The sequence below is a fragment of the Pelmatolapia mariae genome, linkage group LG20 (assembly GCF_036321145.2).
Source record: "Pelmatolapia mariae isolate MD_Pm_ZW linkage group LG20, Pm_UMD_F_2, whole genome shotgun sequence".
NCBI classification, from domain to species: Eukaryota; Metazoa; Chordata; class Actinopteri; order Cichliformes; family Cichlidae; genus Pelmatolapia; species Pelmatolapia mariae.
Window position 1 is genome coordinate 28,545,679 of NC_086244.1, and position 24,746 is coordinate 28,570,424.

General features: G+C 40.8%; 1 protein-coding gene across 3 annotated transcripts; it reads left to right on the forward strand.

Annotated features, from left to right (window-relative positions):
* Window positions 1-196: 196 nt before the first annotated feature.
* klhl17 (kelch-like family member 17) lies at window positions 197-14,115 on the forward strand. 3 transcript variants are annotated; one of them, XM_063464379.1, is made up of 12 exons: window positions 197-344; window positions 3,597-3,861; window positions 4,566-4,687; window positions 4,794-5,015; window positions 7,430-7,546; window positions 7,651-7,882; window positions 8,327-8,471; window positions 8,698-8,865; window positions 8,962-9,050; window positions 9,177-9,250; window positions 9,397-9,578; window positions 12,793-14,115. In XM_063464379.1, the coding sequence occupies exons 2-12, from the start codon at window positions 3,648-3,650 to the stop codon at window positions 13,019-13,021; spliced, it is 1,794 nt and encodes a 597-aa protein (XP_063320449.1). In that variant the 5' UTR covers window positions 197-344; window positions 3,597-3,647; the 3' UTR covers window positions 13,022-14,115. The 3 variants fall into 3 exon arrangements, with proteins under 3 accessions (XP_063320449.1, XP_063320448.1, XP_063320450.1); XM_063464378.1 differs by lacking the exon at window positions 197-344 and adding an exon at window positions 968-1,132; XM_063464380.1 differs by lacking the exon at window positions 197-344 and adding an exon at window positions 968-1,132 and having other exon boundaries at window positions 7,651-7,864.
* Window positions 14,116-24,746: the final 10,631 nt, after the last annotated feature.

Sequence of the window (24,746 nt, forward strand, 5' to 3'; positions counted from 1 at the left end):
TGATAAAATGCTAACGAACTTTATTTGTTTAGTTTTTGATGAAAGTAAAGTCGGCACAAATACAGTGAACAAATAATCAACTGATTATTTAAAACAAACATCCGGTAGTGCGTTCACGGAAACCTCGAAATTTTCTTGCGCGTGCAAGATCGGACACTGTTTTGATGCAACACGTGAGGTTTAAATACAATGGTCAGCTGCATTTACCAGACACAGGAAGCCAAATATCCAGAGAGGAGTACAGTATTTTTTAAACGTTACTTTGCACGGCCTCAAAGCTGGGCAAGCTTACAAACCGAAGGAAGTCACTGCTGTCATCGCATCGACACCGACGACGGCTGGTCGTGAGTACCCTGTGCTTTAATTTTTTTCAGGTTAGCTAACGTTACCTTAGCGGCTAGCTTCATAGACAGTTTATTTAGAATCACTGGCTATCTCACGCAGAGATAATAAAGACAGGGTGCTTATTTTACGTCAGTAGTAGGGTGATAAGTGTATAATTTGCACGTAAATAATGAGGAAAAAAATTACAGAATTGTGCATTATTGAACATGGAGTTTCACGTTTGTAGTTATATTTCATTTTGTTTTCCGGGCTAACCAAAACTGGGTATGTTTCATATTGTGGCCAATCACAGCGCGTCACTGAAAACTCCGCCTTTCACTGTAGCACAGACGGATACGCCGAACACGCTTCCGTGTTCCGACAAAACACAAGTGGGGGCTTAAGGTCGTGTGTGTCTGTCGGCTCCTAAACTGAACATTCACTGCATTAGTTTGCCGGTTGGTCATTTGAAATGACATACCGGCGTTTTTCAACCATGTCTTCCTTTTTAACATATTAAAATTTAACAGCATGAGCAAGCCTTGCTACCTTCGGCTTCGACAATTACAGCGCCACCTTAACAGACCGATGTCAGCTTTCAGGCAGCTCTTTTTTTTTGCATTGACGTCAAGCACATACAGCACAAAACAGAGGCTTTCTTCATATTTCCTATGCTCGAGTCACAATATGGACCGATAAGTAGACGGTGATAGGATTTTAAAGCCTTCTGACTGCGACAGCTCTTCATTCATCTCCCCTTACCTCTTGGAACACACTGTCTTCAAGGATAACTGCAAAACAACCACCGGTAAAGCCATTATACATTCATTTTCTTTCCTATTGCCGCTGCTGCAGCTGACATATGCTCTTATTCAGAGCTGGTGGAGTGGGGGTTGGGGTTTCCGTAGATCACATAGTGATATTTGGATAGGAACATCCCTGTGTCTCCCAGTGAAATTGTGCATTCAGCAGGATTGTGCAGGCACTATTTATCAAGGAGCAACTCAGCCTCTGTGTGGATACCAGCCAGGGTGTGGGGGTAGAGACGATAAAGGGAGAAACAAGCCTCAGATGAACAGGACAAGTGTTTCAGTTTGTTAGTTTAACTGTGACAGTTGTGTTTTCACATCTACCACAACATCCCGTGTTTCCATGTCTCATTTTCCAGCATTGTCTCTTACTATTCCCTTGGGCATGAGAGCAGATTGTTCCCTCATAGAGGAACATGGCTGGTGTTTTTTTTTTTTTTTTTAATGGGCTATTGTGTTTTGGAAAATGGGACCCAGGGGTAGTCGCCAGGCAGCTGTGATGACATTTGAGATGGTGCTCGGTGGGATGGGGGAAGAGTGTGGAATTGAAAGCGTCAGAGCTGTTGTTAGGATGTACTGATCATAACAGGGAACTGCTTATTTGACAGTCATGTGAAACTTAACTTAATCGGGAAAACTGGTGTAATGGGTTTCAGCATTCAGCATTGCACTTCTTGGACTTCAAACTGGTCAATATTCTCTCCTGATGAGATTCTGCTTGTTGCATAATTGCTCTGATTACCTCAAGATTGTAAACCTCTTGTCATATGTCTAAACAAAGCATACAGAGGCTGTTTGTATTTGGTGGTTCAAAGGGAATGTTCCAGCTTGGTGTATTAAATAGATATCCTAAGGTATGTGTGATTTTTATTTATTTGTTTAATGTGTGTGGCTGTAAGGTCCTGCAGGCAATGACCACACTTATCAGGGTTCCTGTAGTTTAAGAATCCTTCTTTATCATTAAAGTTTAAACATATATCACAGTTTTCCTTTATTTTCAATCATATAAGTTCTTCTACACCTGTGGATGCTCACATTAAATAACAGCAAAGTTTAAAATAATGACATCAGTGTAAGTACAACTAATATATTTAAGGCTAAATGTGTGGTTACTGTGATTTCTTTTTCACTTTTGGCTGATATCCTAAATATTGTCATCTCTGATACAGCACCTCTGGTTGTGAGAAGAGCAGCCCCACCAAACCGGCTGTTCAGACCGTATGTTTTGCGAAGAGCAGTCAATTAGAAGGCCAATCAGATCGATTGATTTAAAAGAAGAGGATGTAAAATAGTGTTTCGGTGTTTATCTGGGGCTGGGTCGTAGGGGCAGCAGTCTAAGCCGAGAAGTTGGTCTCTTAAGCCACCTCCTCGATCTTATCCAGGGGAACATTGAAGGGTTCCCAGGCAAGGGAGGGAGCTTGAGGGAGAGCCCCTTGTAGCCACATTTGAATTATTCGTCTGAATGGAGGGCGAACCAGCGTCTGCTCAGTGGCTAAATACTTGCAAATCACTTGCCAGCAAGAATTCAGTGTTCCTCTGTTTCACACTCACATCCACTCCTCGCTTGTCAGGTCAGGTTTCAAATGAAAAAGATGGTAGTGATGTCGTGCTGGCTGTGTCCATCTTTCATATACAGTTTATGGGATGAATTGTGGGGCTCCAGGGTCCTGTTCATCCCAGATAAATAATCCTTTTTTAGCTGCATTAGATAAATAAGAATTATTTGAAAGCTATTCTTCAAAGGTTACAAACGTGGAGCTGCAAATTAGTATGAAGGTTATATTTTTGAGAGCGTGGCCTCCCCAACCCCATAGTCAGCTTCTGCTTATATGCCTTTCACACTTTTAAGGTATCACTGCATCAGAGTTAGTACATTATATTTTTTATTTTTTTAAGAATCAGTCTGTTCTTGGCCTGTGGTTTTCTACTCTTGCTTCAATCTGGTTTCCTCATCTGGTCACTACATATTCATCAGACAACAACTTCTAAGATGCTGCGTGATGACAGTTATGCAACATGCAGAAGTGTGTTCTTCCATTCAAGAGCAGAGTGGGGGAGTTCACAGCTAAATGTGGTCCAATTAAATTGCAAGTCAGGATGGATCACACCGATTTGATGGCAGGCTCATGCATAATGTCCATCTTTTGAAACTCTCTGGTGTGTCATAGTGAGATCTAATCATTCCTAAAACTGAATGTGAAATAATCAGGCCATCCATCCTACTACACTTTGTGATTGTACTCAGATTTCTGTCATGCTGGCAGGACTTCCTGTCATAGCCGACAGGATGGGTGCTATAACTGTAATGATAGGTACAATGATTGCCCAGGACACCTGTCATAACAGCTCACTCCCTATAGATGAGCAAAGCCAAGACTTTTGTCTACCCCCCCAAAAAAGGATTTTATTATGATGATGATATTAGTATTGGCTGACATTAAAAAGCTTTTCTTGACGTTTCAGTTGCCAAGAGTGCGGCCCAGGCACGAGCCCACGACCGCAACGTCAGGCACCATGATGGAGGGGGGCATGCAGCTGCTCAACCGTGATGGCCACAGCATCTCGCACAACTCAAAGCGCCACTACCACGACTCCTTCGTGTCCATGAACCGGATGCGACAGCGTGGCTTGCTATGCGACATCGTCCTTCATGTCTCCAACAAAGAAATCAAGGCGCACAAAGTGGTGCTGGCGTCCTGCAGTCCATACTTCCACGCTATGTTTACCAGTAAGTTCAGTCTGTGTTATGGACCTTAATGATGCGTATACTGTATACTGTCCCTGAAGTTAACAAAGATGAGCAAGTGGCATGACAAACTCAAACTGCAAACTATTTTTCTCTGTTGTTTGAGTTTGTTTACATTAGAACTTGTGTTTTTGTGTGGGCGTGTGCCGTTATGGCTGTTCCATCCTTTCAGCATCATCGCTTCCTTCCACCTATTCCTGTCTGGGGCACAGGTGGTCATGTGAGGTGTGTGAAAGTCAGATTTCCTCCCAAACACTAGCCCTTTGTGAGGATGCTGTGTGTCTCCAGACAGTCATTTGCCTGGAGACTCAGCTGCTAGACTTCCTGTCATCTGACAGAGTCCCTAATTAAGCTATTTTAACAGAAAACCTCAGCAGAGGTGTTTGTGAGGTTGTCTAACTATGAGTCGATGAAGCTCGTGACTGTTGCTGTAGAAGCTCCTGGCTTAGTTCTGTGGGAGAGAGAGTGTTTATATCCAGGAATTTCAAAAATCTCACACACTTGAAACGGCTGGTTTAACAAACGGTAACAAATGAGCTGTGCTGACATTTTGCAGCAGTGCTGTAAATGTTATGAGATGCCATGTGTCAGTATGATTGAAGAGGGAGGAGTTTTGCTATCAGCTGGAGCTTTACTCGGTGTAATTTGTTAAAATTAATCTGATCTCATTCTGTACGGCCACGCAGATGAGATGTCTGAGAGTCGTCAGACCCACGTGACCCTTCACGACATTGACCCTCAGGCTTTGGAGCAGCTGGTCCAGTATGCCTACACAGCAGAGATTGTGGTCGGGGAAGGAAATGTGCAGGTAGGCTTGACGTTTTAAGATTCACATACACAACTGCTAAAACACTTTTTTTTTTTTCATATGGCACAAAAAAAATTAACAGACTTTGCGTTTCCACCTGTTATAGACACTGCTCCCAGCAGCGAGCCTGTTGCAGCTCAATGGGGTGCGGGACGCCTGCTGTAAGTTCCTCCTCAGCCAGCTGGACCCCTCAAACTGCCTGGGCATCCGAGGCTTCGCTGACACACACTCCTGCAGCGACCTGCTCAAGTCAGCACACAAGTATGTCCTGCAGCACTTTGTGGAGGTGTCCAAGACTGAGGAGTTCATGCTGCTGCCACTGAAACAGGTAGGGGTGATGATTAATCTATCATGAATAATGCCAAAGCACAAAGGACACGCAGCAATGCTTACATCTATAATTTTTCCCCAGCATAATGTATACACAAGCACAGCTTTTTCTTTTTTAAACTGCATCAGCATGCCACGGGGAAGTTGTGTGCTTTTGAAATTCACTAGAGAAACTTTTTCTCCTGCCTGTTTTCACTGTCTTCTGCAGTTTTGTCATCTGGCACGTCGGCTAAGCCAAACTATCACTTATTCATTAGCAGGGCTCAGCGGTGGCAGCACTCTGGTTCCTGTCTGGGAAGTGGTAATTAGGCAAAGCCAGTGACATTTCCACAGCTGCTGTGCTATTTAGAGAGCTAACAGCAGTGTTTGCTCCTCTGACATAACAATAATGGTTTCTATTTTGGTTCAAATAATTTGCTTTTGCTTGTTTTAACCAAGGCTTTGGAGGAAATGCATCTTGTAGGTGTACCCATTTATTATTTTAGAGCGATGTAAGGAATGCTGGGCCTTGGGAAAGAATATAACCCTGGTCAAATGAGCTGCTCAGCAGCCAAACACTGCTATCAGTTACCTGTGAAGAAGGCAATGTTTGGCTAACAAGCACTGCAAAGTCCTTTTTGGAGTAGATCCCAAAGGAGTGAAAATATTTTTTAAAAAGTTGTTGCCCAAAATTGTAGCAGAAAAGGCAGAAACATACGCTAGCTTCTTACTGCAAAGTGATACATAGTCCAGCGGGACATCCTGGCATATTGTATTTGACATTTATGTGTTGGTATTAGTCTATTCCTGGCATGCTAAAGAATAAAGTAGTGCTGCTGTTGGGTTATTTAAACTTCCTGTTTCCTGCAGTTTAAACATGCCTACCTGAGTACAAAGTTTACATGTTTTTATTTTTAAACTTCTAGAGCAATTCGTGTTTTTTTTTTTTTTTTTTTTTTTTTTTTTTTTTTAAATTGGTGTTCATGATATCAGACAGCTTCTAAAAGCCCACTGAGGCACATCATGTTTTTGTTTCAGGCAGAGGCTCACTGTAACATCTAAAGAATTGAGAAAATATATATCTTCTCTTAGATGAAATGTTTAACAAGGTAACAGCAAATTAAAAGGAAGGTGAAGAAAATTAACGAACTACCACTAACATCCCTTTCCCGTTATCTTCTCGCTCTTTAAATAATAATTCCCACAGTCCTAAAGTGATGTTGTTCCACCAGAGTAACACACTAAGCTTCCCTCTGTATCTGGCCTTCAAAGCCCCGAGACTGAATCTGCAGTGTGTGGGCACAGTCCATTAAAACACTGAAACTTAAGCTGCATAAAAGCAGATTAAAAATAGGCCATTTTCTTCATTTCTGTTCTTCTCTCTCTTTCTCTTGGCTTACTCCACTGTCGTGTCTGCAGCTGTTCTGTGACTGTCATAAATCTGCACCAGATCAGGATTTATGTACTGGCTGCTCTACAGGACTCCAAGCTCACAGAGCTGTGAAATATGCCCCATATTTCTTCTGATGTTCTCTGGAGGAAGTGGCAAGGCATGACAGGATTGTGACTAGCCAAATTTGGTGATGTAGAGTCATATGCGTGACATTTTGAAGACAACAGTCAACGAATTCCTCCTAATTACTGCGTGTAGCTTATGAAGACATGAGTACTTTGACACAGTGGCGCTCATATGTCCCTCAATCGTGCTACCATACTATGAAAAGGCAGTAAAGGCGTTTTTCTCCATATGCACCCACACATTCTGGAGTTAATTTGATGCACTATGTGCATGCAGTGGTAGGAGGGACTGCAGGGTGGGGCAGTGGCATCAGCAGTATTTCTGTGTGTGACTCTGGATTAGAGGAGGCTGTTCCTGGGAGGGTTTTGCTCTGATCTGGCCAGGCAAGACAGCAGCAGCAGCAGCTGGCTTCCTTGGTCCCACCCAGCCCTGCCAGCTTAGGCTTGGGCTGGGAACACTGCCAGCCAGCCACTCAGAGTCCAGCATTCTTTGTTCCACAGATGCACAATTGAAGAAGTGGTAGCTTAAACTATTACTTAAAATGCATCACGGCTCACGTGCACACACACAGGCTGTAATATAATGCACAAGCGAAGTGTGCACGATGTCAGAGTCGTGCTTTATTGAGTCATCCTTTCTTTCATTTTGAATTAAGACAACAAATCAAGCAAAACAAAAGTAGATGCAAGACTTCAGCTGAAGTTACTATATACAGGAACTAACACGGTCTGTGACCCATGCAAATTACTTCCTGTGTGTCGATTTCTACAACCACAAGAAAGTCTTCTGCAAATGCTTTTCAACAGTCCAAGTTGATACACTATGATTTAAAAAAAAAAGAAAAAAGAATAATATAAAGTTGTAAGCGATAGTATAATTTCACTCTTCCTATATGCTTCGTCTTCACCATCCAGGTCCTAGATTTGATCTCCAGTGACAATCTCAATGTGCCATCTGAGGAAGAAGTGTACCGAGCCGTGTTGAGTTGGGTAAAACACGATATAGATGGACGCAGGCAACATGTACCTTGGGTAAGTCGTTTGTTTTCCATGTTACCCACCCCATTCCCCTTTTTGTTGTTTAACTCTGTGTAGCGCCACCCGCTCATCAACCACTCTCCTACTGTCTTCGCTAGCTGATGAAGTGCGTGCGGCTGCCATTGTTGAGGCGAGACTTTCTGATGAGCAACGTAGACACGGAGCTGCTGGTGCGTCACCACTCGGAGTGCAAAGACCTGCTAATCGAGGCCCTAAAGTATCACCTGATGCCGGAGCAGAGGGGTGTCCTAAGCAACAGCCGGACGCGCCCACGACGCTGTGAAGGCGCCAGCCCTGTGCTCTTCGCCGTTGGTCAGTGTGCATCTGAAGGTACCCATTAGGGTACACTTGGACCACACACATCATCTCTAGCTCACCAGTCACTCATGATTTTTACAAATGCCAGCATTTTTTATTCTGTGTGAACTGCATGTTGGAACTTGAATAGTGCACCTGTGTACACACACACACACACACACACACACACACACACACGTCAGATGTGTCTCCATCGACTGTTTCCAAAATGAACAATCTGACCTTTACACCCACTATGATTGGCGGCTGTGAGGCTCTAATACTTTCTCCTCCCTCATTTTTAACTTCTAGCGTTGCTGTTTGGAATGACTGTAAACACATTTCATTTTCACTCCTTTTAAAAACCCGAAGTTGAAGTCCTCGTTTTCTCATGTCACCATCCTCCTGATGACATTTACGTTTTTGCTCAAAGCATTTTTCCTCATTTTTTTTAGTGTATGTTTGTTTCTTTCCCAGGTGGTGGCAGCTTGTTTGCTATCCACGGAGACTGCGAGGCGTACGACACCAGAACAGACCGTTGGCACATGGTGGCGTCCATGTCCACTCGGCGGGCACGGGTGGGCGTGGCAGCAATTGGGAACAGACTATACGCTGTTGGAGGGTGAGTGATAATAATCGCAGCGTTTGACCCTAAAAAGTTATTTGTTACTCAAACATTACATTGTGTGATTTGAGGGGAAGCTTTGGCAAGCAGAATTTGTGGATAATTTGCATTTGCTCGATTAGCTGGTGAGAGCTTTCTTCCATGCAAAGCAACTTTTTATCTTGTATGTTCGCCGTTTGTTGCAAAGTTGTGCATTCATTTATATCTGTGTCACTCTCTTTAGCTATGACGGCACCTCTGACCTTGCAACCGTGGAGTCCTATGACCCTATCACTAACTCCTGGCAACCTGAGGTTTCCATGGGAACACGACGGAGCTGTCTAGGCGTAGCTGTCCTGCATGGCCTGCTGTACGCTGCGGGGGGTTACGATGGAGCTTCCTGTCTCAATAGGTATGCACAGCCTGTTATTATGCTGATGATTACTGATCATTTTAAGCTGAATTAAATACACGTGAGCATCGGTCTTTTTTTCACCTCTTCTTTTAGTGCAGAGAGGTACGACCCTCTGACCAGCACATGGACCTCAATCGCTGCTATGAGCACTCGTAGGAGATATGTTCGAGTAGCAACTCTGGGTATGTACTCCTGTATTTACTTTTCACTATTTGTATTTTAATAACTCACATCAAGAGGGAGTTGCCATCTCGGTATGCGACCGCTAATATTTACATTCTCAGTATTTACTCCCTTTTCCCCTCCAGATGGCAGCTTGTATGCGGTGGGAGGTTATGACAGCTCCTCACATCTCGCAACAGTGGAGAAATATGACCCCCAGGTATACAGCTGTTAAATTTATCATTAGAAAAACTCGTCTGTTGCCAGGTTTACCTAGACTGGATGCTGTAGACAGAGTGAAACGGTACAAATGAATCTGCTGTGTGAATATGTGACAAGTGCTCGGTCTCTTGATTGGCTGAACAGAGCAACACGTGGACCGCCATCGCCAACATGTTGAGTCGACGCAGCAGTGCCGGGGTGGCTGTGCTCGACGGCATGCTTTACGTCGCAGGAGGCAATGATGGCACCAGCTGCCTGAACTCAGTGGAGCGCTTCAACCCCAAGACCAACACCTGGGAAGGAGTTGCCGCCATGAATATACGCAGGTTAGCCACATTTACAAAGAGAACAGAGAGGTTATGGTTTGTTTTTTACATTATGCTGCACCATAAGAGGTAGAAAGAGAAGAGATGAGAAAAAAAATCTGGGATGAATTCAAGGTAATAAATTAAACGAGACACACCTTTAGCCAACTGAGCCAGCAGGATGACCCAGTTCTCCCTTTACGCCTGCATAACTTCAGCTGGGAGTAAAGAATATGGAAACAGCCTCTGTGGGTTTTTTTTTTTTTTTGGTTTTTTTTAGCGCTGTCCAGCCTTTATCCTTATTTTTGTGCTTCCTAACAAGCACGACACCTTGCTGAAAAGATTTGAGAAGCACCACAGGCCAAGCCTCAGTTTTGGTCTAACCTAAATAAAGAGATAAAACCATCTTCTTTGAAAAGCTGAAAAAATATCTGTAGCTCTGTCTGTATGTAGCTTGTCAGAATAGTATCTCGGCTGCAATTAGTTCGCTGTGTGCAAAAGGCTCGGGAGTCGGGGCATTTGGAGGATTTTTTTCCCCCTTTTGCTGCCAAAACCTTCTTAAGGCATAAACATCAAGTGGCCTATTTTCCACAACAGAGTTTTTATTTTTTAATTTTCTTAGAAGATGAAACTCATCTTGCAAGTGATTATCAACAAAGGCATACGTGCAAGCACGCTCGCAGCATTGTACTGTCACAGGATCTGCAGCAGGGAGGAAGATTTGGAGATGTAGCTGTCGAGGATTTGTGATAGCATCGGCAGATTTGCTCTTTCCCAGGGCAGCTAGACACACACTTATGCATCCGCACACGCACACTTGGTTATGTATGAGTCAGTGTATTGTAGGAGCAGAAAAACCTGACAACAGTTGACTGTGCAGCTCCATGAATAACCCATGGCATTAATCAGCTGTGTGCCTTGGAGTTCTTTTCTTATCCAGTTGCTGAGAGGCTCCATTTCCACAGTCCAAAACAATCACACTGTACTGGCTACTAATGTGTCACACGCTATAGCCACTTCACACGTGTGCCAGTGTGGGAGACATTGTAGAATAATAGTCTTGTCCAAAATTATCTCATTGTGTTACGATCACAACGGGGATATTTGAAATGAACATTAAAACCAAATTTGTTCTAAGTCCTCTTTAAGCGTAGAAAAATGGGTTTTTTTTAAAAATTATTTATTTTTTACACCGATCATTTGCTTTGATTAAGAATTAAGTATAGATGTTCAAAAAGTACTGCTTTTTAAAGGTCTGTGCCATGTCAGGTCTGCTTTAATCCCCAAAGCTAAATACAGTGGCTTGCAAAAGTATTCGGCCCCCTTGAACTTTTCCACATTTTGTCACATTACAGCCACAAACATGAATCAGTTTTATTGGAATTCCACGTGAAAGACCAATACAAAGTGGTGTACACGTGAGAAGTGGAATGAAAATCATACATGATTCCAAACAATTTTTACAAATAAATAACTGAAAAGTGGGGTGAGCGTAATTATTCAGCCCCCTGAGTCAATACTTTGTAGAACCACCTTTTGCTGCAATTACAGCTGCCAGTCTTTTAGGGTATGTCTCTACCAGCCTTGCACATCTAGAGACTGAAATCCTTGCCCATTCTTCTTTGCAAAACAGCTCCAAAGTATTGACTCAGGGGGCTGAATAATTACGCACACCCAACTTTTCAGTTATTTATTTGTAAAAAATGTTTGGAATCATGTATGATTTTCGTTCCACTTCTCACGTGTACACCACTTTGTATTGGTCTTTCACGTGGAATTCCAATAAAATTGATTCATGTTTGTGGCTGTAATGTGACAAAATGTGGGAAAGTTCAAGGGGGCCGAACACTTTTGCAAGCCACTGTATTAAACAGATTTGTGTTACCCAAGCACTGCAACAGGCTCATATACACATTATGTTACATTAAGGTTTTTGGTAGCGACAGTCCTGTGTGGTTTTTGAAACCCTCTTATTGTAGTTTTTTTGTAAAAGGTCATGTTTGACTCAATAACTGCAAGGTGTCCAGGTCCTGTGGTTGCAAAACGAGCCCCAATCACCACCCCTCCACTGCCATGCTTGACTGTGGTATGAGATGTTTGAATGGATAATACCGTGTTTACGGCAGTAACTTTTTCTGTCCAAAGTTCATTGTTCCTGAAGTCTTGTAGTTTGTTTAGGTTCATCTTTGCAAACCAAAGCCATGTCACCTCGTTCTTTTCAGAGAAAAGACATTTTCTCCTTTTAATTGTTCCAAACAAGCCGTACGTGTTCACATTTTAAAATTTTACTGTCATAAACTTTAACATTTAACATGCTGAGGCCTGCAGCATCTGAGACAAAGTTCTTGTATTTTTTATTTATTTATTTTTTTCACGGCGTGACTTTTATGTGAATTTGCTGGGACATCTTCACTTGGACAATTGTGGCAATGTGTTAACAAACACCTGAATGCTTCAGGCAGCAAACTGCCAAAAGTTGCTGCTTTTATAGAGGTGCGCAAACTTGCTGATGATCAAAGTGCAATTCATCATCAGCACCTGGCTGCTGCTTAGCTTATGTCCTGTGGAAGCATTAAGGGAGTGCTTAACCTTTCATAGGACTGCACAGAGTCGTGTGAAAAGCTCTGTAAACAGCTTGTGTATATGATTATATAAAATCTATAGGTAAGAGACAGCAGAAACTTTCTGGTTTCCACTTTTATCTTAAAATTTGAGTGGCATTGACTAATGGCTTTTGAGGAGGCTTTGGTTGCATGTCTGTGTGGAGAGCAAATGAGAAATGCTAGATGCCAAATTTCATCTGATAACTATTGGACATTGTCTGACGCTGATTCATTTTCATTATCCTTCTATTTTACTTTTAAAAAGAAACGATGGAGAGAAAATTGGCAACACCACAAGTCCCCAAAATTGACGGTTTTATCAAAAGGCTAAGCCAGTACACTGGTCATTGGGTGTCCCGATTGCTTCTCTTCTCTTTGAACACTGCAGCTTTTAGCTGTGGTTTCAAACCACATGAATTTGCCATTTGTTTCTTTGTCCGTTTCAGCAGTAGCCACTTGCATCTCACAATCCCTTTTTTCCGTTTAATTTTCAGTGTGCCTAAATCTAGGATTGGTTACATTAAACAGAATGCGTACAGACCTTTATTTGTCCCACATTAGGTTTAGAAAACTCTATCATGTTAAATATATGTGAGAATTTACACATTTTAAATATTCTTTTTCCCTTCCAGGAGCACTCATGACCTGGTGGCTATGGATGGCTGGTTATACGCAGTTGGAGGCAATGATGGCAGCTCCAGTCTCAACTCCATTGAAAAGTACAACCCACGCAGCAATAAATGGGTCGCAGCCTCCTGCATGTTCACACGGCGCAGCAGCGTGGGTGTGGCTGTGCTGGAGCTCCTGAACTTCCCGCCACCTTCCTCGCCCACCCTCTCGGTTTCTTCCACCAGCCTTTGACACGGGGTCATTGTTTGGCTGACCTCAGCCTCTGCTGCTACAGCCCAGACTGGCTCTGGGAAGAGACGCAACTGCTCTGTTTGAAACAAAGAAGATGAGGAGGAAGAGCGCTGGTGGTTGGACAGGTAAATGTGTGGAGGCGAGGGGAACAGATGGGCTGAGGCCTCGGTGTAGTGTGCTTCAGAATTAGTGGCAGTGTTGGTGAAGATTAGTGCACCATAATTAAAAAAACAAACAAACATGCTGGTAATGAATTTAAAGATCTATGTTGTTTTCACTGATTATAGGATACTGTAATGTACAGTATTTCACAAGTTAATTTTTTGTTATATCAACAAAAAGTCCTTTAAAAAAAATCAACAAAACTTTCAGTTTTGTGCATTTGCAGCTTCAGATACATTCTTAGCCTCATTGATTATATTAATTTGAGGTTGAATGAACAAAAACCGGGCTTACTGCATTGCATGTTCTAAATTTCCTCTAACAATCTGGCTGTTTTCAATATTCCCCTTAATTCTGGACTACGCTATATCTGGCCTTGGTACCTCCACTGTATAGCCATACAGATACCGGCTCCCTCCCATATGTGAACATTGACCAATCGTTCTTCAAAGCCCCACTTTTTAAAAAAATTATTATTTTTTTCCCACCGCTCTGGTGTTTGACACACCTAAAAACACGGTTGTCCCTTAATTCTGTCGTGTGTGATGTAAATGTATTTGGTTTGATGTTGCGGTCTCGCTGCAAGGTTTTTCTTTGACACCCAGAGGTTTTGCAATAATGTATTTAAAAAAACAAAAACAAAAGAGAGAGAGAGATAAGCTGAATGATTTATTTTGGAATGTAGATTTTTACTGGTTGTACCATGCATGTTTATGTACTGGCACCAACAAGATAGGAAAAAAAAAATATATATATATATATTGTAGTGCTGCTTTGCCACACTAGGTGGCAGTAACAGGCAATGTTGTAAACCCTCACTGCAAGAGCGCATGGACACCAACAGCATAGAAAAGCTAGGCCCTCAAAACTGTAAATGAGTTTGGATCCATTTTCTTTTTTCTTTCTTTCTTTTTTTTTTTTTTTTTTTTTTTTTTTTAAAGATATTAAACAGAGATGATAAAGTATATGTATTTATAAAAATGTATAAATGCTAATATATATTCTGTTTTAAATATGCTTAGAGAGGAAAGGAGATCTGACCTATGCCTACTTCAGAGTGTTTTTAATATATTTATTTAGATGTGTGATGTGCATATCATCAGTGGACATGACAAAGAATGTCTAAAGCGTGAGAGGGGTAGAGTTTCTCCTGTTACATCTCGAAATGCGGCCTTCGTTTTGCATTTCTAAATATTTCTTCACTGCCATAAGCATGACCGCATTTGACACTGCATTTGTGACAAAGGCTTTAATTGCTCGCAAACCTGCTGACCACTCAATGAAAGAAATCTATACTGTTTTTAATCCTGCTTCTTGATCAGTTTTTTCCAAAAATGTGGAAGTGGATATCATCCTGGAATTCAGTCAAAGCAGAAAGGTCTAGTTTAGCTTCAGTATGCCAACACTTGACACTAATCAGTAATGTTGTTGACACTTGGTGCTGTCATATTCCCTTTTTTATTACCTCATCGTATAACAGCCGTATGATTAACCACAAATATAATGTCACTGAACCTGTTGTGGGTGATTTGGGAATCTCACCTGCATGTCTAAAGTAAATGGGACCTGGGTTCAGTTCACTTGTCGTGCAGTGTTAACCTTTCCAAACTTCTGAGAAGTTGCCTTTTTTCCTTATTTTGAAGGATTTTTGTTGAACCTTTTCTGTTTATCTAAAACAACCTTGCGTTTTATTTCTGTGTAAGTGCAGACGCTCGTAGAGTTGGAGTCGTGATGGCCTTATAGAGAAGCTGTGATGAAGTCGATACAAGGCAGGGACAGACTTTAAAGATAAAAGGTGCACAAAACCACTCAAGACTTTAGCCTCCATTCTGTGGATCCAAATGTACATAGAAAGATTGCTTAAGATATCTTACATCTATTTGTGCAATTTTAATGTGACCGTAGCTTCTTTTTTTTTAAGTTTGTGTTAAATGTGGTGATATTTATTTATGGTATGTTTCTTATTTATGATGGACTTTAAAATGTTGGATTTTGCACTATTGCCAAATGGAGCAATACTATACACTTTAAAAAAAATGAATAAACATGTTTTCAAAGGTGAAAATTGTCCTGATGATTTCGAACACACACAGAAACAACTGGTTGCATCCAAAGTGACATACAAAATGAAAAGTTGTAACTGAAGAGCAAAGGTTTACCCGTCCATGTATAAATGGTAACTACAGTTGTGTCCATAAATTATTGGATAGTTCACCACCATGCATTTTTAATTAAAAATGTGACTGACGTGCAGACTCTCAGCTTTAATTCAAGGGGTTTGAAGCTTAAAGGCCTGGCAGACCATCTGCATGTGGTGATGTCCATGGGTCCTAGACTTCAGGCTTTCAGTGACCGCAAATACTCCATTATTAAAAAGGAGTATTTAAAAACTATCCTTATATTTAAATAATAAATATTTAATTATGTTAAAATTATGTTAGTTTGTCAAAAATGTCTGTAATTCCTAAACGGGTAATCATATTTGATACAGGAGTTTTTGAGAGTTCTACATCATCAAAAATAAAATAAAGTAGCAAATATGATACATATTAAAACTCGTATATACAGCTCGTGTACTGCACTTCATTTTAAAAGTCCACTGTGGTGGTGTGCAGAAGCAGAAATGCAAAAATTGTCTTTGTCCAGGAAATTATGAAACCTAAGTGCATGCACATATTTATTCTTTAGCAACGGTGTACTCGATACCATCACATGTAAACAATGCAGCTCTCCATTTATCAAAGACAACAACAAAAAAAGGCATGACGTTTATGGCGTTGGGAGCACTGTGACACTCGGAATAGTAGGTGTATGTTGTTTCCTAATAAAAACTGACTGACACACACACAGAGTAACAGTTGTGTTTCTAACAGTTTGTTGCTAGGATCACTCTACGCAGTTCTCTGGTCCATTCCCAACATACTGCTCTTTCACAGTGATCTACGTGGACAGCTGAACACTCTCACTTTACCCGTCTTGACCTCAGTCACATGGCATTAACACCTGTGACTGCGTCTGCACACACACGGCCCCATAAACTTGTACTCTTCCAAAACGCATTCGGAATAAGATGTAAAACGCATACGGCTGTCTTATAACCACAGTAGGATGAGATGGAGATCTCTGTGCATGCTTGATGATATATAACATAACCTCGTGTATGTTCACTATAATAACCTTTTTCTGAAAATAACAGTCTACCTATCAGAAATGACAAAAAGGTCTTAGACTAAATTAAGCACATTAACAAATTTGAAAATGACTGCAGGTTTATTGTAGGTGATGCTGCAGGCTGCTTTTTGTTACTGATGACTGTTAAATAGATACATTTGTAATTGTACATACTGGTACTGATATTAAAAGGACATTTCACCTCAGTCAAACACCTGGACTTTAGAAAGGTGGCTTTAAAAATATGTTGGGCTTTTTTTGTTCCTGTCTTTGCAAAGAACAGTATCAAATCATACTGATTATATATTATGGGTTGTTTGGTTTTTTTTTTTTAAAAAAATAAAAAATAAATAAAACCATTCTTATTCTTTGGACAGTACGCATTAGCCAGGTAGCCAAGAAAATCTGAATTGTGGTGTACTGCTTTCCAAACCAGGGTGCACTTCTGAGGAAGTGCATGTGAAGATGAGTATGGAAGGAGACATGAGAAGCATGACCTGGAAAGTTTGTTGTCAGTCTAAACTCAGTCATATCTGAACACACAATGCATTTTTTTTATTCAGTGCATCGACTGATCTCTAATATATAAATTCCCACAAAGAAACCTAAAAACCATCAGAGATGGTCGTTGCTTGTTTTAAGTCTACAACTTGTTTCATGTTTGTCTTTAATTTCAACATGATCTGCTGATGGTTGTTCACCTTCTTTCCAATAGTGACAATTTACCAAGAAATAAGCAAGCACAAGCTAAAAAAATGTGGGCCCAGTTTGTAACATACATGCTCACTGCGTGGCACCATCATGTAAATCCTCGAATTAAACTGAATGAAGCCCAGAATTAAACTGCTTATATGTAACATTACTAATACTGGTGGGTATTGTTGGGGGGGTTGCAAACCTCAGCTATACTGTTAACATTACTCAGTAATGTTCAGTAATGTTGAGTTTAACTTGTAGTTCAGAAGTCAACGGTAGATGGAAAGTTCTGTCAGCTCTGCTGCTATCAGGACGCTAACGAGTTTACAGTCTGTCTGGTCGAATGTGCTCACTGTGGAAGAGCTGCTACAGCTGATCTGGGGGGCCGTCTGTCCTCCCAGCATTCCTACCACTGCAGCATCTCCTTTTCCCCTGGTGTCAGCCTCTGCACAGCCTTTAACAAGCCACAGAGATGCTGTCACCTTCTCTGAAAGGGCTGCAGTGTCAACTTGGATTACTGCACCTACTGTGAAGGGGCTGATACACTTTTTGACTCTTTCAGCTGCATCAAAGACTGACTTATAGCCCATGGCAATGCAAAGAAATGATGAGGAAGGTCTGAAATCCTTAAATCCAAGAACAAATTATGTGCTCAGTTGGAGACATAAAGTTCACTGTAAAAAACTCTTTTCTTTCAGCACTGAGAGTAAGGCCGTTTGAGTTAGCTAGCACTTAACTGCTACCTAAATAATCATTTAAGCTGGAGAACTAAACCATAGAACAACTCTATAATGCTTTCTGTTATCTGGAAGTCACTTTTATATATATTTTTTAAAATCATATGAAATCCAAAACATGATCCTTTAATGTAATCAGTTTTTTTTAAAATCACTTTTATTAGATTCAAATGCTGATTCTTCGTGGGAAAATTTCTGTTTGAATAACAGGCTGACGAGACTGGTGAGTTACTGGAATTACATCTTTTGTGTGTGTTTTAACTTAAAAAACACAAAATGTTCTTAAATTAAGCATGTGAGTTAAATCTGAGAAATTCACCATAACAAACTGCTACTTTTGCTTTGGAGCTAGTTGCTATCTGATTTTTTATTAAGCTTTAAAGTCAAGTGCTGTCATGTGAAGCTGCCATATATCACAATTCAAACAACAGGAACACATGGCCCAAATCAGAGTACCAACTAATAATATTTACAGTATTTTTAGGATAAATTAAAGTCAAGGACAAAGATGTCAGATAGCAAAACAGGAAAATTATTGTGTGCGAAGGCCCAAAAGCAAAAGTAATGAAGAGTAGAGTTTAACGATTTGAAAGAGAAACAGGAGAGCAAGATAAAGCTGCAGTTCATATCGTAAATGCAAATGCTTTAGATTTCCTTTTAGATTCTCATTTGATTATACACTCACTGACCACTTCTTTAGGTACACGCACCAGTACTAGGACCCCTGTTTTCCTCAGAAACACCTTAATTATTCATTGGGTGGATTCAACAAGGTGCTGGAAACATTCCTCACTCAAATTTTGGTCCATATTGACGCAATAGCTTCACACGGGTGCTGCAGATTTATCGGTTACACATGCATGATGACAATCTCTTGTTCCACCACATCCCAAAGGTGCTCTACTGGATTAAGATCTGGTAACTGTGGAGGTCATCTGAGCACAGTGAACGAATCGTCCTGTTCAACAAACCAGTTTGAGATGATTGGAGATTTGTCACATGGTCCATCCTGCCGGAAGATGGGTGGACTGTGCCCATAAAGGGATGAATATGTTCAGCAACAATACTCAAGTAACCTATGGTGTGTAAATGATGATGCACAAGTGCCACAATGTGTGTCAAACTCCTGCCTTGTACCTGTTGATACGAGGCAGGATGGATTCTTTTATTTCATTTTCATTGTCATTTTTTGTTGTGCCTACAGGAAAACTTGATTTACAGACAAGCTTTCAAGAAATCATCCACGTAAACAATATAAAAAATAATAAAAACAACCCAAAATCATAACAGATAATCCTCCATAATCATTTTACTGCCCATTTGTGGAGAACTGTGCCAATAGCCTCAGTTTCCTGTTCTTATCTGACAGCAGCAGCCGGAGTGGTCTTCTGCGGCTATATGTTTCTTGTGCATTCACAGGTGCTCTTCTGCAAACGTTGGTTGTAAGGTGTGGTTATTTATTTACTGTTACATTCTAATCAGCTGGTAAAAATCTGGGGATTCACCTCTGAATGCTCACAAGGAAAAAGTTTGTTTTTCTAGGATATTTTCGTTAACTTCTTTTAGTATCATTCTCTGTAAATCCTAGAGGTGGTTGTGTGGGGAAATCCCAATAGATCAGCAGCTTCTGAAAAGCCTATTGTGCATTAAAATAAAAATAATTAAAAAAAACCAAATACTAAAATTTGTGAGTTAAGTGCTTTGGTAGATATGACACAGATGATGGGATAATGATACTATAGCAGTTTCACTCAGATTTTTTTTTCCCCACTTCATTTTTCGCAGTTATCAGAGCCAACAGTTCCAAGGAAATGATACAACCTGTCTAACACGCTGGCACAATACGTCCCTTTGACTCAATTGTTTTCCAGAGAAGTGAAAGTATGTAAATCATAAAAGATCACATCAAAAGGTGTTGTCAGGTTCCCATACTGGATGTATTTAGGTCTGTGTGCACATTTTAAAGTGCAGAGTGAAAGCACTCTTCTGTTTTATCACCTTACTTTTATAACCCAGTCTCAAATGAATGTGGAGTATGTGACTTAAAGACAGGAACCTACTGAAGTAAGACACTATTAATCTGACTATGACAGATCTTCCCTTCAAAGGAGGCCACGGTCTAATTAAGATTCCTTGATGGTCGCCTTGTGTGAGAACTTTGGCACGTCTGATTCTCTGTTGGACACCTGATGTTGGGGGCCTCACATCCAGGCTCCGTTTTAGTGGCCTGAGGTGTGACTTTAGCACTGCTGCTCTCACCCGCTGAGCCTGGGTAAACACCAACGAGTGACTTCTGTGGGAGAAACACAGTTCAACCTACCACAGATGGAGGGAGCGTGATATACAGTGTCGTGAAAAAGTATTTGCTCCCTTCCTGAGTTTTATTTTGGCATATTTGTCACACGTATGTTTCAGGTCATTGAACAAATTTTAATATTAAAAATCAAAAACCTAAGTAAATGCAAAATGCATATTTTAAATGATGACTTCATTCATTTTGAAATTCATATGTAAAAAAGTTATTTCCCCCTAAAACCTAATAACAGGTTGTGCCAAACTTGGCAGCAAGAACTACAATCAAGCATTTGTCATAACTGCCAGTGAGTCTTTCACATCGCTGTGGAGGAATTTTGGCTCACTCTTCTTTGCAGAATTGTTTTAATTCAGCCACAATGGAGGGTGTTGGAGCATGAATGGCCTGTTTAAGATCCTGCCAAAAAATCTCAGTCTGATATATGTCCGGCCATTGATTAGGCTACTCCAAAACCACCTTATTTATTTTATTTATTTATTTTTTGTGTAGGTAGGCCTGCTGGTGTTTTGGATCATTGCACTTCTGCATAACTCAAATGAGGTTGAGCTTCAGGGCATGAACTGATGGTCGGACATCCTCCTTCAGGATTTTCTGGTAGAGAGCAGAATTCATGGCTCCATCAATTACAGCAGGTCGTCCTAAAGCAGCAAAGCAGCCCCAGACCATCACACTGCCACCACCATGTTTGACCATTGGTGTGATGGTCTTTTTTATGAAAAGCTGTGTTAGTTTTATGTCACATGTAACAGAAGTCAAACCTTCCAAAAAGTCTGAAGTCTTGGATATTTTCAAGTAAATCTAAGACGAGCCTTTGTGTTCTTCTTAGGCAGCAGGGATTTTCTCCATGGATGCCATTTTTGCCTGGTCTCTTTCTCATTTTCTTATAATGTTCTTATTATGAACTCTTAATTGAGGCTGCAGTTCTTTTGTCACTCCATTGGATGTGTTGTATATGTTTTTGTGGAATAATTTTGGTAGGCTGACTACTGATGGGAAGGTTCACCACTGTGCCATGTTTTCTCCATTTGTGGCTAATGACTCTCACTGTGGTTCGCTGGAGTCCCAAAGCCTTAGAAAAGGCTTTGTAACCCTTTCTGGACTGATAGACATCAGTGACTTTGTCTCTCAGCTGTTTCTTTAGATCATGCTGTTATGTGTTGCTTTTTGAGGTCTTTTAGGGTACTTTACTTTGTCAGACAGCTTCTATTTAAGTGATTTCTCGATTCGGTAACTCTGGCAGTAGTCAGGCCTGAGTGTGTTTAATGAAATTAAACTCAGCTTTCCAAAAAATGTGACTTATTTAGAGCTAACTCGTGATTTAACTTTTTAAAATCATGATTTAGCTTTTCACACATGGCTGGGTAGGTTTGGATAACTTCTCCCTCTTAATGAATGAAATTGTAATTTCATTCATTAAGAGAGCATTTTGTGTTTACTCAGGTTTTTTTGTTTTGTTTGATGATTGGAAACATGTAAGTGTGACAAATATGCATAAAAAAAGAAATCAGGAAAGAGTGCTGTCAAATAGCTTTTGACTGCACTATATTTGGAAAATGGAAACAAAGTCGTTAATTTCAATAGAAACTGTTTGGAAATTATTATAGCGGACTTGTTTGGAAAATGTGATCCTTCCTACATGAGTCAGAACAAAGAAACTGACTTCCAATAAGGACTTGTTTTTGACATAGTTCCAAGTATTTCCTCTTCCTATTGAGTAATGTTAAACTACCTGTAGGAGAGTTAAAATGCTGCTGTAGTCTCTGTGCTGTAGGCCCAGGAAAGTCCTGTGTTACTAAAAGCTTCCTGGTCACATAGGTTGTTCAAGGATAACACAAGAGTTTAAAACGCCACCTTTATTGAGACAATAAGCATTACAATTAATATAACAGCGCACATTTTGGAACAGCAGTTGCTTAAAGGTATTCATGATGTCACACAAAGGAAAGTAGCGCTGTATAACGCCTGACCAAACGATGCATAATGAGCCGTTCTTGGATCGCTGGTGTCTGTTGCAAACATGATGAGATGTGGCCCGCCCATTGCTGCTGTTGAAAAGGTGTAGGTACTTTTAGTGACCACATAGGATTGCAAAACACGCCAGGAACAGAAATTTTCACTCCAGCTAATGTGTGGCTTGTTTGTTATGTGTTCGCTTTATCCCTAATGGGGGGGAAAAGTCTGGCCACAGCTTTGATCCAAGGCAGAACATTAGGCATCTTTAAAAGGTGGCCTAACTACATGAGTTAAACTGTAAATATGGATATTTACATATTTGACTTTTGTGCTTCCAGCCTTTGCAAAAACTTGTATATTAAGTAACTATATTCAGGCTTCCACAGTTAAGGATCAATTTTGCCAGTCCTTTGAGAGGCTTAAGATTAGGAAGCTTGAATATCTTTTTACCTCCATTTTTCCAGAAAAGTCATGGTGAGATTTAGAAATAGTACAAATAGCATTTATGCCATAAAATGTAGGTTCGACCTGAATTATCAGTGTGTGTTTGGGGTAGATTTAGAGCACTTCTCTATCACCTCTGGATTCTGTCTCATACAACCTGTTTCTGTACTAGATGGTGAAATATCTGGGAAAACCTATTATTGATAAAGGGCGTGCCTGATGAGGCACCTGACTGACCAAAGCAAGTTAAAGTGGATTTATCTCACAGGAAAAATTCCCTGTTTCATTTTTCCTTTGTAATATTATGACTATGAGTGTGAGTCACTTCTGGCTGCGTGTGTGAATTATCTGGTTCATCTTCCTGCTTTTCCATGATGATGCACAGCCAGACCTGAAAAGTAAAAATAAATGTTTAAACTCCAGTCTGTTTGATTACTCAGTAAAATATCTGTGACATCTTCAGACCCTGTCTTTGGTGATCTTTTGTTTTGGTTGAACTGAAGGTAAAAATGTAGCAACACATGAAAGGTCTCCGGTGCTGAAACCAGGAGGAGACACAAATCCCTGAGATTTGTTGGGAAGGGGATCCGGAGTAAAAACAAAATCAAATACATGGGTCCATGCGCTGTGTTGTCACCTTGTGAATAAGGGAGCAGCTGAAATAAGTTTTTTAATGTGGGTAAAAACAACAAAAAGTAAATAACACTGCTAATATATAAATAGTGCTACCGGTACATAATCATTTGTTCACTAGCATTATTTTAAATTTAAAAAGTTAGATATATTCTAAAAGGAATCACATGTTTATTATAAACCTTACATATCATTATAGTATAAGTTATTATTATTATTTCATGATACTCTTAAGCAAAATTTGCCTGGCAACAGCCACATTCAGTCTTTCTTCCTCTCTTTTTGCTTGGGTTTTTGCTTATCTTATCTTATTTTTGCGATCCCCCCTCTTATCTGGTCTCAATACTGTCGTCTGCCGCTTACCAAGACGCTTTATATTCACTTCCATTGCTGATTAAATTACTCGAGCCCTCAAACGGGGTTTCAGAGAACATTATAACGCAGTCAGAAAGATGGCATAGTTTGGAGGCTGATGACTGTTAGCGCCTCAGGTGTATCCGTTTAAACAACTGGTTGAACAGGCTGGGATCAACTGACAGACCGCAGCGTGCGCTTAAAATTTATGACACTAGTGCAGCAGCTCAGCACAGACAATGATCTAATCAATGAGCAAACAGAGTGTGATCATGAGTTTTGGGCTCCGTTGTCTGACTGATAAGACCGCTTGTTCTATGAAGGAAGTTGGAAACCTGGGAATTGACACCTTTAACCAGATATGGGTGTTAAGACCTATTAATCCCGAATAACTTCTTAGAGTGACTCTCACTTTTAGGTAGTGGATATTTAATTTGGGAACATCCTCCTAAAATGCAAACAAGATGTGTTTGCATACACCTCTTGGCTTATGAAAAGTTTGGTGGTTGAATTCACAAGCATCCTGTTCCCTCTGCTTGCATCGGTGGATAAGAAAATATCATATTTCATATATTCGTGCTCTGAAAACAATGTGACACCAGACATTTCCCCCTCTTTGGGGTTAACAGTGATGTTTTGACCCTTTTTAAGCTCTATGCTGTGTTTTTTTTTTTTAATCCAATCTACTAACCAAAAGCTCACAGATACTTACCTTGCAGTAATAAATAGAATACTTAAGTGTGGAGGCATTTTCATGTCTGGACATGCCAGCAGAAGTTCCCATCTTCCCCTGTGATTGACACACACCATCCAGTGTGTTTAGTGGCCAGTTATTGCAGCGGTGAGCCAACAATGAGCTCCATTTGGCTCCAGGAAGGTGTGAAATGGCACACTTCTCCTTGAACCCCCTCCTGTTGGCTTTGTTGTTGGGATTGATTTAGCAGACAGGGCAAGTCAGGGGAGTGTGTGTCCTTATTCACCGAGCACGCACGCACACACACACACACACACACACACACACACGCACGCACGCACGCACGCACGCACCCACGCACGCACACACACACACACACACACACACACAGCCTGTTGTGACACAGCCCCAAACTCCACCCCCTTTTACTCACACACAGTAGTGACTCTTCACCCTCCCTACTTCTGCCTCAGTACAAGTCTGACTTCAGCAGTGAGCGAACCACACGTCTGGATTAGACTCATCCATCACAGAGGGAGTTTACAGCGTATCTACACAGAGGCGCAG

Excerpts from the sequence above, each read along its gene's own strand:
- klhl17 (XM_063464379.1), top strand. The coding sequence starts at position 3,648 with ATGATGGAGGGGGGCATGCAGCTGCTCAACCGTGATGGCCACAGCATC. Across the intron at positions 5,016-7,429 it reads TGCTGCTGCCACTGAAACAG|GTCCTAGATTTGATCTCCAG; the intron begins GTAGGGGTGATG and ends TTCACCATCCAG. Across the intron at positions 9,251-9,396 it reads TGGAGAAATATGACCCCCAG|AGCAACACGTGGACCGCCAT; the intron begins GTATACAGCTGT and ends TTGGCTGAACAG.